This window comes from Eschrichtius robustus, chromosome 19 (assembly GCF_028021215.1).
Source record: "Eschrichtius robustus isolate mEscRob2 chromosome 19, mEscRob2.pri, whole genome shotgun sequence".
Lineage (NCBI taxonomy): Eukaryota > Metazoa > Chordata > Mammalia > Artiodactyla > Eschrichtiidae > Eschrichtius > Eschrichtius robustus.
Window position 1 is genome coordinate 60,508,665 of NC_090842.1, and position 14,337 is coordinate 60,523,001.

The 14,337-nt window shown below is 53.0% G+C and overlaps 1 protein-coding gene across 1 annotated transcript; it reads right to left on the reverse strand.

Moving 5' to 3' along the window:
• Positions 1–1,854: 1,854 nt before the first annotated feature.
• MYPOP (Myb related transcription factor, partner of profilin) lies at positions 1,855–9,701 on the reverse strand. The gene is made up of 3 exons (XM_068527858.1): positions 9,634–9,701; positions 8,331–8,881; positions 1,855–3,244 (listed from the first exon to the last, which is right to left on the reverse strand). Exons 2-3 carry the CDS (start codon positions 8,827–8,829, stop codon positions 2,553–2,555), a joined length of 1,191 nt encoding a protein of 396 aa, XP_068383959.1. The 5' UTR covers positions 8,830–8,881; positions 9,634–9,701; the 3' UTR covers positions 1,855–2,552.
• Positions 9,702–14,337: the final 4,636 nt, after the last annotated feature.

The following is a 14,337-nucleotide window of genomic DNA, read 5'->3' on the forward strand; positions in this document are numbered from 1 at the left end:
AGCCTCTGACTGGGGCCAACAAAAGCCGGAGAAAAGAGAGGACTGACAGTCTCAGCCTCAGTTGCTTTATCTGCTAAAGGGAGTGGTCGAGCGCCCCTCTGTTCCAGCTCTGCGGGCGCGCTCTGGTCTCCAAGGGGTTACACTGTCAGTTTCTCCGCCCCCCCACCCCAACTTCACTACAATTCCCAAAATGCTCTGCGGGGCGAACAAACTGACGCACTTCCGCTGTCTAGGAGGTTGGGGGCGGCCTTCCCGATTCCCGCTGGCTGTCCATACCCACCCCCCGCCTCAATTTCTGGGGGATCTTTCCGAGCACCGGGTGAGAGGGTCCTCACCCTCTAGGGCTGACCAGTTTGGGGGGCGGAAAGGAGGCCAGTGATGGCAACAGTTGGGGGAGCATAGTTTCTGGGGAGAGCGAGAGCCAGACCACCTTTCTCCAACCTTGGGTGCTTACTACCTGATAGGCCCAAGCAGGCTTTGGGGACCCCCATGTTTTTTTCTTCCTGGCGATGGAACACTGCAGGGCAGGCTTGGAGAGGCGTCATGTGGAGGAGAGACAGGTCTCCAGATTCTAACCCACATCAGCCTCTTCCTCTCTCTAGGCCTGGGTCTGTGTTAAGCGCTCAAAAATATTTGAATGACTTGCCAGGGTTGCATTCATTAGTAGTTTTCAAACTAATCAGGGAATGCCTGCTCCCACTGTCCCTCATCCCACTGCAACCATAGCAGGTCTGATTTTATGTGACCCAAATTTCAGTCTCAGCTTCACCATTTTGTTTACCACCTGTATTATTAACATTTTTCTTGAAGTTGACTCCTGTGAATAAAATGCTATTTACTTTCGCAGGATTATGTGCATGATCATGGGTTTTATGTACTAGGTACATTTTTACAAAATAAAACTACATACACATATAACCATAGAACTGTTAAAAAGGCCATCCATATATCACCTAAAATTGTCTTTGGGCCATTCTTTAGTAAACACTAGTAGGAGTCAGGAGTTCTGGCCAGAGGCTGGCTTCAGGTGGACTGGATTGGCCCCTGACAAATTCAGGGCAAGTCCCTAAACTGCTCAGGAAAAAATGGAGACCCCCTAAAATCTGCTTTTCATTGGGTACCTTCAGGTTAAAATGCAAACATGCAAATAAGTGCTTAGCATGGCGCCTGGCCCAGAAAAGGCGCACCATAAATGAAAGTTGTTTTTAAGCTCCCATTACTTCGAAGATTCAACCTTTCTCCTGTGTTGGGCAATGCTGAGGACACAGCAGTGACTAAGATAGGCTCAGGCCTTGCCCTGACAAGGCTCATCCTGGTTATGGAGGCACATTCGATTTAAACTTACTCAAATGATTACTTAACTGCCTTTCTTTCATAACTGCTGGGGGAAAGGGGGTGTCAGGAAAGGCTTTCCTGAGGAGGTGATATTTGAGCTGTGACCTGAAGGATGAAGCGTATGTAGTTGTAGGCAGCAAAGACACCTAAATCTTTATGCCCATATTACAGATGAGGACAGTGGAGGCCCATAGTTACACAGCTGGCCAGGGCAGCACCAGGGGTTGAGCCAGGTCTGAGTCCAGGGTGATGGCTATTAGCTACTTTGCTACCAGGCTCTGCAGCCAGTTTGGGAGTAAAAAAGAGAACCAGCTCCTCCCTTCATGAAATTATACGGGAAGTAGGCTTTAAATAGATAAAGGCATGTGTTCATTTAGTGACCACAGGGTGCTGAGAGAGAATCTAAGAAGCAGACCCACCCTAGCCCGGGGGAAGGAATACAGGATGTCCTCCCAGAGATGACATTTAGGGTGGTATCTGAAGGATGAAAAAGTAGGAATAAGATTTGAAAACAGGACTTGATGGCTTTAAGAAAAAAAAAAAAAAAAGTCTGGAAAACCACCAGCCTCTAAAACTTCAAGGGGGTGTCACCTGCCCATGGAGGGATGAGGCAGGTGTAGGTGTTGGAACTCCAGGCCTGTCTCAGACAGAGCCCCAAGTAATTATATTAAAAATAAGTTTATTGATATCTTGTCACCACTGGGGAGCACGGAGGGGGTTGAGCTCTGGAGGTCAGAGACTGCAACCGGAGGCAGAAGGCTCAACCTACACCAGTGAGAACTCCACCCGCCCCTAGGGTACAGACCGCGGTAGCCTCTTCATCCATATTCTGACTTGTCTGGAAACTCCCACCCCCTCCAAAGTCTGGGTAGGGGAAGTGGGTCAGTGGTCTTCAAGTCAAGGCCAGGAGTTTTGTTAGGGGAGGGGGGATGTGCAGGTTCCCTCCGCAACCCACGAAGGGCAATAATAAATAACATAAAATCCATGGCTTAGAAGTCAGGGTTAAGGAAAGCAGCCAGGCAGACAGCACTGTACTGGAAAGGGCTGGGGGGCCTGGGGCAAGGAGGCCCCCCAGAATCAGGCACTAACTAGTACAGGGAGTGGGGTGCTCGTGCCCCGCAGCAGGGAGCCGGGGTGCAGCTGGGATGGGGAAAGTGCGTTGCCCTCCTCCACTGGGCTAAGCTGGGGGGAGACAAGCTTGAACCCCACAGCAGATGTCACGGAGATTTCCACCGCCCCCGCCTCTTCCGTGTAGGGAAACTTTTCCTCCTTTTGTGTGGCGGGGAGTCATGCGGAGGGAGTGGGGCGGGGGGCGGCCGGGGGGCCCCCTCCTCGCTCCTAGGGGCAATGATCACCCCCCTGGCTGCCACCACAGCCCCGTCCACGACAGCAGCCACCACGGACACAGGCTCTGGGGTGACCTCCACCTTGGGGGAGGGGGGGGACAAGACAGGCCTGGGCGGTGGAGGTGGGGGAGGGGGCGGGGGCAGTGGGTCAGCGGGGCTTCCGGGCAGAAGGGGCAGCAGGGCGCTGAGGGCCTCGCTCAGTTGGGCCAGTCCCTGGCGGAGGGTGCCGGCCAGCTCCCGGATGGCGTTGGCAGTCTCCTGCTGGGCCCGCAGGAAGTCCAGGGAGGGGTCTGGGGCCGAGGGTGGAGGCAGTGGAGGGGAGGGAGAGCTGGAGGGCGAGGGTGCCACTTGGACCTGCTGCGGTGGCTCGGGGGGTGGTGGCAGCGGAGGGGCTGGGGGGGGTGGAGACAAGGCCAGGCGGGGCAGCTGGATGGTCTGCAGGGCCGGAGGGGGCGGGGACTCACGCTCCTTGGGTGCCTGGCAGCCCCCTTCCTGAGGATTGCAGGAGGCTCTGGCCCAAGGCTCCGGGCTGCTAGAGCCCCCCTTGCTGTGGGCTGGTGTATCTGTGGAGAGAGAGATGTAGGTAAGATGTGGGGGACCCCTAACACTGTCACGATTTCCCTTTCCCACCTCCCACGCACCCTGGACCCAGAGGCATCCTTTTCAAACCTAAGTCAGGTCATGCCTTGGAGCAGAAGCCCCATGACCCAGGGGAGAGAGACAATATATTTAACAATGATCTGGTGGCCGATACCAGCCTTAATGGAACAGGGTCCTGGAGGTCCCCTGCCGAGCCAAGCAGCTCTTATCTCATTCAGTGTAAAAGCCAACAGGCTAGAAGGCTCTGAACCATCCAGACCCGCCCCCCGCCCCCCGTCAGGCAGCACTGCTGGATCCTGGGGAGGCCCCAGGGGAGGAGGGCCTGGAAAAGAGGTGGGGTGGCTGGAGTAGGAGAGGGGGGAACTTCTGGAGGCGGGGAGCAGGGGGCTCTCTCCAATCAGGATGGCAGGATTTCAGTCTCAACTCTGGTCTGTGCCAGTTTAACCCCAAGCCTGCGGGGCTTCCTCTGCCTCCTCTCACCTGGGATCTCATTCGTGCTCACGGACTTGAAGAGTCTGCGTGCAGAGGCGCCCAGATTTCCGGGCCCAGCCTGAACCTCTCCCTCCGGCTTTGTACTCGGCATATCCCCTCCAATAATCCCGTCCTATGATGCCTCCAACCCCCGTGCCCGGAGCTGAGCTCCTGGTCCTCCCTCAGCCACCCCATCTCAGATGATGGCAGCTCCATCCTTCTAGCTGCTCGGGACAGAAACACACTCTTCTTCTCTCCCAAGACACCACTCGTGTACAGATACCGTTGGCTCTGCCTTCAAACTAACCCAACATCTGTCCTCCTCCACGGCCCCCACCCTGGTCCAACCACCACCATCTCCCAACCTGGACTATTCGGACTATTCACTGGGCTCCCAGCCCACACCCCCGCCCCTCAGAGTCTGTTCTCCACCAGCAGCCTCAGGGGTCCAACTAAAATACATAACAGTTATGCTACAGGAAAGTAGCTACTCACAAAGGACCACATGTCATATGATCCATTTACATGAAATGTCCAAAATAGGCAAATCTTACAGAGACAGAAAGTAGATTAGTGGTTGCCTAGGGCTGGGCAGAGATGGGGGAACGAGGCGGGGGGTTGATGGCTAAGAGGTACAGGGTTTCTTTTCGGAGTGATGAAAATGTTCTAAAATTGACTGTAGTGATGGTTGCGCAGCTCTATGCATATACTAAAAGCCACTGAATTGTACGCTTTAAATGGGTGGGTTGTATGGTATGAGAATTCTACCTTAATAAAGGTGTTAAAAAAATACAAGTGAGATGTCTTTCTCTGCTCAAAAGCCTCCTGTGGCTATTATCTCACCCACAGTAAAAGCAAAGTTTTCAAGGTCCCCACGATGTGCCTCCATTGCCTCCCTAACCTCGTCTCCCACTCCTTCTCTCACTCTCTCTTTCGTTCACTTGACTCCAGCCAAACCGGCCTCCCTGCAGGTCCTCATACACTTTTTTTTTTTTTTTTAATTTTGGCCACGCCGGGTGGGATGTGGGATCTTAGTTCCCCGATCAGGGATCAAACCTGAGCCCCCTGCATTGGAAGCACAGAGTCTTAACCACTGGACCACCAGGGAAGTCCTGGGTCCTCATACACTTTAGGCCCGCTCTTGCCTCAGGGCCTTTGCACTTTCTGTTCCTTCAGCCTGGAAAGATCTTTCCCCAGACACCTGCTTGGCTCCCTCCCTCACCTCCTTGGGCTTCTGCTCAAACACGGCCTCCTTGGAGAGATTTTCCTTGACCCTCCTTCTGAAGCAGCTCTGTCCTTTTCTCTCTCCTAGCCCTACCTGATTTCTTTTATAGCACTTATCTCCACCTGGCATGGGATCGCTCTGTGTTTGTGGTCTGTCTCCTCCTCCTTATGTCAGCTCCATCAGGCAGGGCTTTGTTTTGTTCACTGCTGTTTACCCAGCGCCTAGAACAATGTCCAGCACAAAATTTTGTCTTTAATGAGAAAAGAACTGTGGCTTCCTGGGAGTCAGTACTGATCGGGCCCCAGGCCCCAGGTCCTGGCAACAACCCTCCCGCAGCTCCCCAGCACCCACGGGGGACAGTCCAGGCCTCTCTCTAGGGCTACAAGGCCTCAGCTTTTGCCCCTTTCTATTCTTCTTCCTTGCCTCAGTGCACCTTGTTCCCTCTACCAGGATCACTACCCCCCCACACCCCCAGGCTCGAAGGCTGGGGCTCCAGACTCTTTGGGCCAGCCGGCCTGGGCAAGTAGGAGAGGCTGGCAGAGAGACAATAACCAGAGCGAACGGTGGTGGTTGGACACTTTCCTGGCCGACCCTGGGAGCAGTGGCTAAGTGCTCCTATGTTATTTCACCCAGTCCTCCGAGCCAGTCTTTGGGGTAGGTGCTATCAGTATTAGCCCATTTTACAGATGAGGTGACTTGAGGCCTAAAGAGGTGTCACAGAGCTGGTGAATGGGAGAAGAGGACTTTGAACCCAGGCAGGTTCTGCAGCCTATGCTTTTAACCATTCCTTGGGCTGGGGCTGTGGGCTTGACGGTGGCGAGTCTTCTTCATAAAGGGCATGAGAATTCCAGCCACTTGGAAATATATATGACTTTTCTAGTCTACCGAGTAAAAAGAACAGAAAAGGGGCCCAGCCTTTATGCCCACAGGGCTCACAGGCGTCATGTAAGGACCACTGTGAGAGTTAAAATCATAGTTATTCGCAACCTTTGGGCCTCAGTTTCCCTACCTGTAAATGGATGTGTGTGAACATAGGACCAAGTAACCCTGTAATGGAATATCTCCCTGAGGGCCGTTACAGGCATTAATTGAATTACCATGGGCACAGGGCATAGGCCAGTACCTGGCACATAATAAAGTCTCAATGTGGTTGTTATTGTTCTTTCATTCAAATATTAGGTCACAAGGTAAATGGTTCTTATCTCTCCTTCCAGTGTCAACAAAGATGCCTCAGGCTGCCCCAGGCCCTGTTCCTGTCCTTCAATCAGAGCAGTTCCTCTTTTAAGAGTTTTACACAGTGGGTAATCTCTGTGTGAGATTCTAATCAAAGACACTTTAAGCACATACCTGCCTCAGGGCCTTTGCACCTGCTGTTTCCTCCAGCTGCAGTACTCTTCCCCAGATAGCTACTTGGCTCAGTCTCTCTATTCAGGTCCTCTGCTCAAATTTCCCCTCTCTACAGAGGCCCCCCTTTCCATCACTCACTATCGTCTTAACATGCTTTGTTTTACTTCTTTTAGTTCTTATTACCTCTTTGTATAATCTGCTTTGGGGGATTACTTGTTTGTGGTCTGTCTCCCGTAACTAGAATGTCAGCTCCATAAGGGAAGGAAAACTGTCTTTCTTCAGAGTATTCCCAGCACCTACCATGGTGTCTGCCTCAGCATACGCGCTCAATAAATATCTGTTGAATGAATGAATAAAGGGTTGTACAGCTTTTGAAGTAATAAGTTTGCCATCTCTGTGCTGGTTCAATGGGGCCATTTCACAGGTAGAAACACTGAGGTTTGATTCATATTGAGTATAAGGGTCCCGAGTGATTGTGTCTTTCTCTGGCTTAAGACACTTTCATGCCTCCCAAATGCCCTCAAGATAAAATCCAAAGTCCTGACCTTTATTTTAAACCACGTGTGATCCAATTCTGGCACACTCATTAACTCGTAGTCAGTATTAATTGTTTATATATGTGTAAACTACTTACATATTTACATATATATGTATGTATATATATGGTATATATCAGGCCATCTAGCCAGTGGTTAAGTGCATGGATGGTGAGTTGGACACAACCTATATTCAAGTTCCAACCCTTCTACTTACTTACTTGCTGTGTGACCTTGGGTGGGTGAATGAAGCTCTCGGAAATTACATGATCCTGAGCTGCCTTGTTGGATCATGTGCCCCCTCTTTCTCTAAACCCTTGTATGGCTCCCCATAGTACTTAGGATAAAATTGAACTCCTTACCTCAGCCTAAAGGCCCTGCAAGGTTTGGCCTTTGCTGACCTCTCTGATCTCATCTCAAAACATGTCCTTTCTTTAATCTTTCCACTCTCCCTTCCTCCCCTCCTCTAACTGGGCAGCATCTCTCAGTTTCCTAAACTGGCCAAGCTTTCTTGTCTCCAAGCCACTGTACATGCTGTTCTCCAGGAACACTTTCACATCTCTTCTTCATCCTCACTCTTTGCATCTCGGCTCTGATGGCTCCTCCTCCAGGAAGCCCTCCTTGACTTCCCAGTCTGTATCAGATGTCCCCTAGGGACTCTCACAGCCCAGCCCTGCCTGCTTTGAGTCATCACTGTCTATGCATGGGTCTGTCTCCCCCAGTGGTCTGTGAGCCCCAGAAGGGCAGGTCTGAGGATGTCTCAGTCACATCTCTGTCCCCAACACTGTCCAGCTCAGGGCAGTTGCCTGGGGAATAGCTGTAGAAGAAATAATCATCCAGAGTCAAGGCTGAGTGGGAAGTTTTGTACTCCACTCTCCCCAGCTCTTCTACTCAGGGCATGACCTTGGGAAAATTTCCAAACCTCCCTGAGTCTTTGATTTATAAAATGGTGAAACAGTTCGTGCTTCACAGCACTGGTAATTATATCAATAGCTAGCAAGGAGGTAATGTACCAAGCAAATTATACATATTAACTCATTTAATCTTCTCAGCAACCCTTTGAGGTGGGGACTATTTTTTATCCCCATTTTACAGATGCAGAAACTGATGTGCAATAACTTATCCCAAATGACACAGCTGAGTGGCAAAGTTGTAACTGGAGCCCAGACTATCTGCCTTCAGAGCCACTCCCCCTACACTACAGTTTAATGAAATCATGGGTGAGCTGATGATCCCATGTGTGGACTCTGGAGCCAAGCCTCCTAGGTCTGGGTTCCATTCCCGACTCTGACCATTACTACACTTTTCTAAGCCTCAGTCTCCACAGGTGTAAAATGGGGATTATTACAGTACCCCCCTTCCCACAGCTATAGTGAGGATCTGATGAACCATATAAAGGGCTTGGAACGGCGCCAGGCACAAAGTAAAATTTCTTTTTGCTTTTGCTAAGGTGATGCTGAAGGAACTCACCTGCCCGTCGGTCCTCCCTGCGGTCCTCAGACAATACACAGCGTTGGGCGCAGGCGCTTGGAGCCGGTGGCTGTGAAGAGGCGGCCGCGGAGGGCTGCTCTGCCCCTGCACCAGCTCCTGGCCCCGCCACACCCGGCCCCAGGATGGCAAAAATGGTCTCCTCCTCGGCGGAGAAGGCGTCCTCGGCGGCAGGCCCGGTGCCCTGTGTGGAGTGCGGCACGCGCGCCAGCTTCTCCTTGGTGCGGCGCTTGAAGTCGTTCCAGCGCTTCTGCACCTCCTGGCCAGTGCGCTTCCAGCTGGTGATGCCGTTGATCTTGGCGGCGATGCCGTCCCACACACGCCGCCGCTCGGCCACGCTCACCCGACGGCTCTGAGCGCCGTAGAGCTGCGAGTAGTGGGCGCGCACCTCACGGATTAGGATCTGGTTCTCTTCGAACGAGAAGCGCGGCTTGCGCAGCCGGGTGGTCTCTTCCGCTTCGCCCGCCGCCGCCGAGGCCATGGCGCCCCCCGACGCCGCCGTCCGGCCGCCTGGCGCATGGGGGGCGCCGGCGCTGCGGGCACAGGGCGCACGGCGCTGGCAGGGGTTCAGCGGCCCCGCGCCGCCCGCCCCACCCCGGCCGCCCCGATACCGTCTCCTATGTCCCCGGGGATAGGGGTGGGGGCGGAGGGCGGACGGAGGCGACGGGCAGCGGGGGTCCGTCAGAGTGCCTAATAATAGATGACACCGGCTGAGCGCTCATCTTGTGCCCGGCGCGGCGCAAAGTGCCAGGCCATGGAGTTGATGTTAATTGGGTAAGGGTATGGAGGAGTGGAGGGAAATGAGGAAAAGCGGAAGAGGGGGTGTCTGCGGGCGTTAGAGGAGAATTGGGGGCATAGGAGGATGAGAAATGGAAGGAGAATGGGGGTATCTCGGGGGTCAAAGAAGCACGAGGGTGATGGGGATAAGGAGATGTTGAAGAGAAGATGCAGCAGGAAGGGGGGGATCTGGAGCAGAGGAGCGCTCTGGGGGTTCCGGGGCAATGGGACGTCTGTAAGACCAATAAGAGAAGTGGTCCTTAGAGGAGCAGTCCAGAAATAATGGTGAATTGGGGGCTCCTAGGACAGTGGAGAAACTGGGAGAATAAAATACTAGGCATTAGGGTCTGCGGGGATCGTGGGGGCTTTGGGGATTGCCACGAATCAAGGGGAGCCCTGAGGGTTATGAGGGTCCGGGATTAGGAGGGGCCAACGGGGGCTACGGGAGACTCCGGGAAGAGTGAGGGTCGCGGAGGGTGGGGACCGAGTTGGGCCGCGGGTCACTCACCGGCGCCGCCGCAGCCCCCGCCTGCCCGTCGGTCAAGACTCGGGCTTCTGCGGCCTCTTCCCTCCCCCTGCCGGCTTTCTCCCTCCCCTTCTGGGCCCCGCCCCCGGCCACCCCACGAGCCAAGGCGCAGGCGCACCTAGCGCCAGACGGTCCCCCAACGCCCGAACCTCTTGGGTTTCACTCCTCCCGCCAGAGCGCAAGCGCAGAATTGCCCTCCACCGGCCTCCGTAAGCGGGCCGCAGTTGCGCAGGCGCAAGGTTAGCGCAGCGCTCTTTTCCCTAGCTCCCTGATGCCACAAGAGCGCACGCTCAAAACCCTCGCACGCATGCGCGCCTTTCTCTCCCCGCTAGCTTTGGTACTCAGACTCCGTCTCTGCGCAGGCGTAGCAATCCTTGGAGGATGAGGGAGAGCCCTTGGAGAGTGATGGGACCGAATGGCTTCCTAGCCTTTCGGACCGTCTTCCAGCCCACCCAGCTCTCTAACTATGCCTGTGTCTCTCTTAGAGGAAGGGGAGGGAGACGGTGCTGGAGGGAAGCGGTTCGTTTCCGTGACAACTGCGTGGGTGGGGTGGGGAGCGTAACAAAACTGGGTTTGCAGCCCCTTATACCCGCCCCTGCGCGGGGCTGCTCGGGGTCTGCTAACCACTACCCGTAGGGGCGGGGCACCCTGGGGATATTCTTCCCCAGGCGGGTGCAGAAACCATAGCAACTCATCTACCTTCCAACCCTACCTGGCGGGGCCCGTGTCCACACACGTCACGGCTGGCACGCGGGGAGGGAGATCAGAGGGAGAGCTTCTTGGCTGGTAAGGGGTGATCCTAGCACAGGCATGACTTTAAGCAAATGCATGGAGGCAGGAACGAACCTTAGAACACGGTTCTAGCTGGAAGGCAGGATGATGGAGTTAAGTCTACAGTGAGAAATTTGTAGCTTAGCATCCTGCTGGAGTTCTCAAGGTCATTCCACAAACAGTGCTTCATTCATCATTCAAACAAATATTTATTGAGCGCCTACGCAATTCTAGGTGCAGTGAATATAGAAGACAAAAATCTGTACCCTCATGGAGCTCACTTTGTAGTTGGGAGAGTGAGACATTTAGCAAAATTAGTAAGATATATAAGTGAAAAGGTGATAAGTACCGTGAAATAAATGGAAGTAGGCAAAAGGGTTGGGGAGTATGGGGTGTGAGTGTGTGTGTAATTTTATTTTTTTATTATTTTTTAAAGTATATTTATTCATTTTTGTCTGCGTTGGGTCTTCGTTGCTGCATGCGGGCTTTCTCTAGTTGTGGTGAGCGGGGGCTACTCTTTGTTGAGGTGCAGTGGCTTCTCTTGTTGCGGAGCACGGGCTCTAGGTGCGCGGGCTCTAGGTACGCGGGCTCAGTAGTTGTGGCACACGGGCTTAGTTGCTCCGCAGCATGTGGGATCTTCCCGGTACCAGGGCTCAAACCCATGTCCCCTGCGTTGGCAGGCGGATTCTTAACTGCTGCGCCACCAGGGAAGTCCCTGACTCCGGTGTTAACGGTAGCAGAAACTGACTTTAGGGAGCGAGAGTGGAATCGGGGGCCCAGTGAGGAGGTGACTACAGTGGCTCAGGTGAGAGGTCATGGTGGTGGCTTCAGCTAGGGTGGTAGCTGCTGAGGTGAGGTGAAGTGGAATTGGGTAGAGGAAGTGAGAGAAAGAGGAGTTGAAGATGACTCCAGTGACTTTGGCCTGAGTAACAGAAGAATGGAGCTGCCAGAAGCCAAGACGAGCAAAGGGCTGTAAGAGGATCAGGAGTTCAAGTTTGCCCAAGTACAAAGATCAGGTAGGCAGCTGGATATTTGAGTTTGGGCTTCAGGGGAGAGGTTTCAGTCTTAAGATATGAATTTAGTAATTGTCAGTGAATAATGACACTTAAGACTTAATGACACTTAATGACACTTAAGAGAGGTTGGCAGGGGAGCAAGTGTAGATAGAAAAGAAGTGGATTTCCCTGTTGGCGCAGTGGTTAAGAATCCACCTGCCAATACAGAGGACACGGGTCCGAGCCCTGGTCCGGGAAGATCCCACATGCCACGGAGCAACTAAGCCCGTGCACCACAACTACTGAGCCTGCGTGCCGCAACTACTGAAGCCCGTGCACCTAGAGCCCGTGCTCCGCAACAAAGAGAAGCCACCACAATGAGAAGCGCGCACACCGCAGCGAGGAGTAGCCCCCGCTCGCCACGACTAGAGAAAGCCTGCGTGCATCAACGAAGACCCAAAGCAGCCAAAAAAACAAACAAAAAAAAGAAACAACAACAAAAAAACAGAAGCAATATTGTAACAAATTCAATAAAGACTTTAAACATTGTCCACATTAAAAAAAAAAAGAAGTCCATGGCCTTGAGGCTAGACACTCCAATGCAGAGACAGAGGAGGAGCAGTCAGAGAGTGAAAGGAGAACCAGCGCTGTCTGCTGTGCTGGAGGCCCAGTGAGAAGTGCAAATCAAGGAGGAGGGAAGGGTTAATGATGCCAAACTCTGCCTAGAAGTCAAGTCCGATGAGGACTGAGAGCTGACCACTGGGGCTAGTGATAATTCATCAGTAATCCTGGAAGGGGTAATTTTGGTGGTGTGGTGGGGGCAGTAGCTTGATTGGGTGGGTTCAGGAGAGGGTTTAGAGATTGCCAGTGTAGATGATCCTTTCTAGCACAGAAATGGGGTGGTATCTCCCCACGGGATCTCCAGAGGTTTATTTAAGGTGGGAGATGTCACAGTATGTTTGTGTGTCCAAAGGGACGATCCAGAAGGGGGGAGATTGATGCTGCAGAAGAGAGAGGGGAGAATTGCTGGAGCCATGTCCTTGAGTGGGCACGGTGGGTGGGACTCAAGGCACAAGTGGTCTAAGGGGCATGGGCTGTTCAGCCACAGTAAACGGGGAGGGCATGGAGGCAGGCAGGTGGTGATGTAGTCTCAGGAGCATGTGAATGTTGTCTCCTGGTTCCTTCTGTTGTCTCAGTAGAGTAGGAAGCAAGGTCAGGGTGAGAAGGAGGTGCTGAGGATAGGGGAGAGAGAGGAGAAAGCATGAAACAGTGAATGAATGGCCAGGGAATTGTAGACAAATAGAACTTGAGGTAATTGGATATAAAAGAGTGATGAGTCCCCCTGATTGTGTGTTTTTCTCTGTTCGTATTTTTCTGAGTGGGAGCAGGTGCAGAGTGGGTGGCAAGCTGACTTCCACCAGGGCTGGGTTTAGATGATCTCCCACCATGTGCTCCATGAAGGGTCAGGGTCCAGGAAGCAGAGGCAGCCCGTGCTGGGCCTTATGGGCAACGTTAAGGAGCTTGAATGAGTGAGGATGGGCAGGGTGTGATGTGTGCTTTAGAAAGAACCCCCGCTGTTGTGTGAAGGGTGGATGGGAGGGGGCAAGACTATGAGCCAGAGTCAAGGGAGAAGTCAGGGGCCGAGCAAGGACAGGGTGGGAGAGACTGGACCAGGGCAGGGACGGTGGGAAGGGTGAAAATGAATTGGAAGACGTTTGAGAGGCAGAATGTACAGAGTGCAGTGACTGTCAGGTTGGGGAGGGAAAGGGAGGTGACACCCAGTTCTCCAGCTCAGGTCCCGGTTGGGGAGATGGGGTCAGTTAGGACGGACATGGTGAGTGTAAGGTTCTCAGTGGGTGTTATGGGTTGAACTGTGTCCCCAACTCCCCCAAAATAAATAATATTGAAGTCCTAACCCCTACTACTTCAGAATGTGACCTTATTTGGAAATAGGGTCATTGCAGATGTAATTACTTAAGATGAGGTCATACTGGAGTAGGGTAGGTCCTTCAGCTGACATGACTGGTGTCCTTATAAGAAGAGGAGAGAGACACACAGAGGGAAAAGGACAGCTCTGTGAAGACAGAGGCAGAGATGGGAGTCATGCTGCCACAAGCCAAGGACCACCCGGGGCCACCAGAAGCTGGAAGAGGCAAGGATCCTCCCCTAGAGCCTTTGGAGAGAGTGTGGCACTGCCAACAGCTTGATTTCAGATTTCTAGCCTCCAGAATAGTGAGAGAATGCATTTCTGGTGTTTAAGCCACCCAGTTTATGGTCCTTTGTCACGGAGGCCCTTGGAAATGAATACACTGGGCATCCAGGGCTCCGTGAGAGTCTGGGCTGAGGGGGAAGTTGGGTCTAAATCTGGCCTGGAGCTCTGCAGGAGGCTGCAAGTAGGGAGCCATCGGCAGAGGTGTGTGGAGCTCTGCAGGTGCCGGAGGAGATCAAGGTCAGGATACATTATTACTGCAGCTCCTTAAGTGTCCTCAGCTCTCGTCAGAGCTACGCTGCCACTTAATTATCTGCTAAGTAAATGAAAATTCACTAAAAAGTTAATTCATTAAAAAACAAAAACAAAACTTGATCACTAATTCTCTGTCTTCTCCTCGGAGCCCCAGATCAGGTGTCCGGCAGCCTCCTGGACGCTTTCACCTTGGACATCCCCAGGCACTTCATATCCTCTATCCCAGACTGACCTCAGCATCTTCCCCCTCACTTCTCCAGTGTAAAATGCACCCCGTCACCCGTCGTAATTCTCCCTCCCACCCCAGGCCTGAGTATACCACCCCTTGTTGCTTTCCATAACTGCTGCACACGCTTTACCAGAGTCCGTCCCTTTATTAAACTATTAAGCTCTTCTCCGTCATCACACGTGAGAGGCCGTCAGCTTCCTGCCCAATGAAGCCCCCACTTTCTCCAG

Bases quoted from the DNA above. Each gene is read 5' to 3' on its own strand.
- MYPOP (XM_068527858.1), bottom strand. From the start codon at position 8,829: ATGGCCTCGGCGGCGGCGGGCGAAGCGGAAGAGACCACCCGGCTGCGC. The intron at 3,245-8,330 runs GTGAGTTCCTTC...CTCTCTCCACAG, and splicing joins CAGGGAGGACCGACGGGCAG to ATACACCAGCCCACAGCAAG.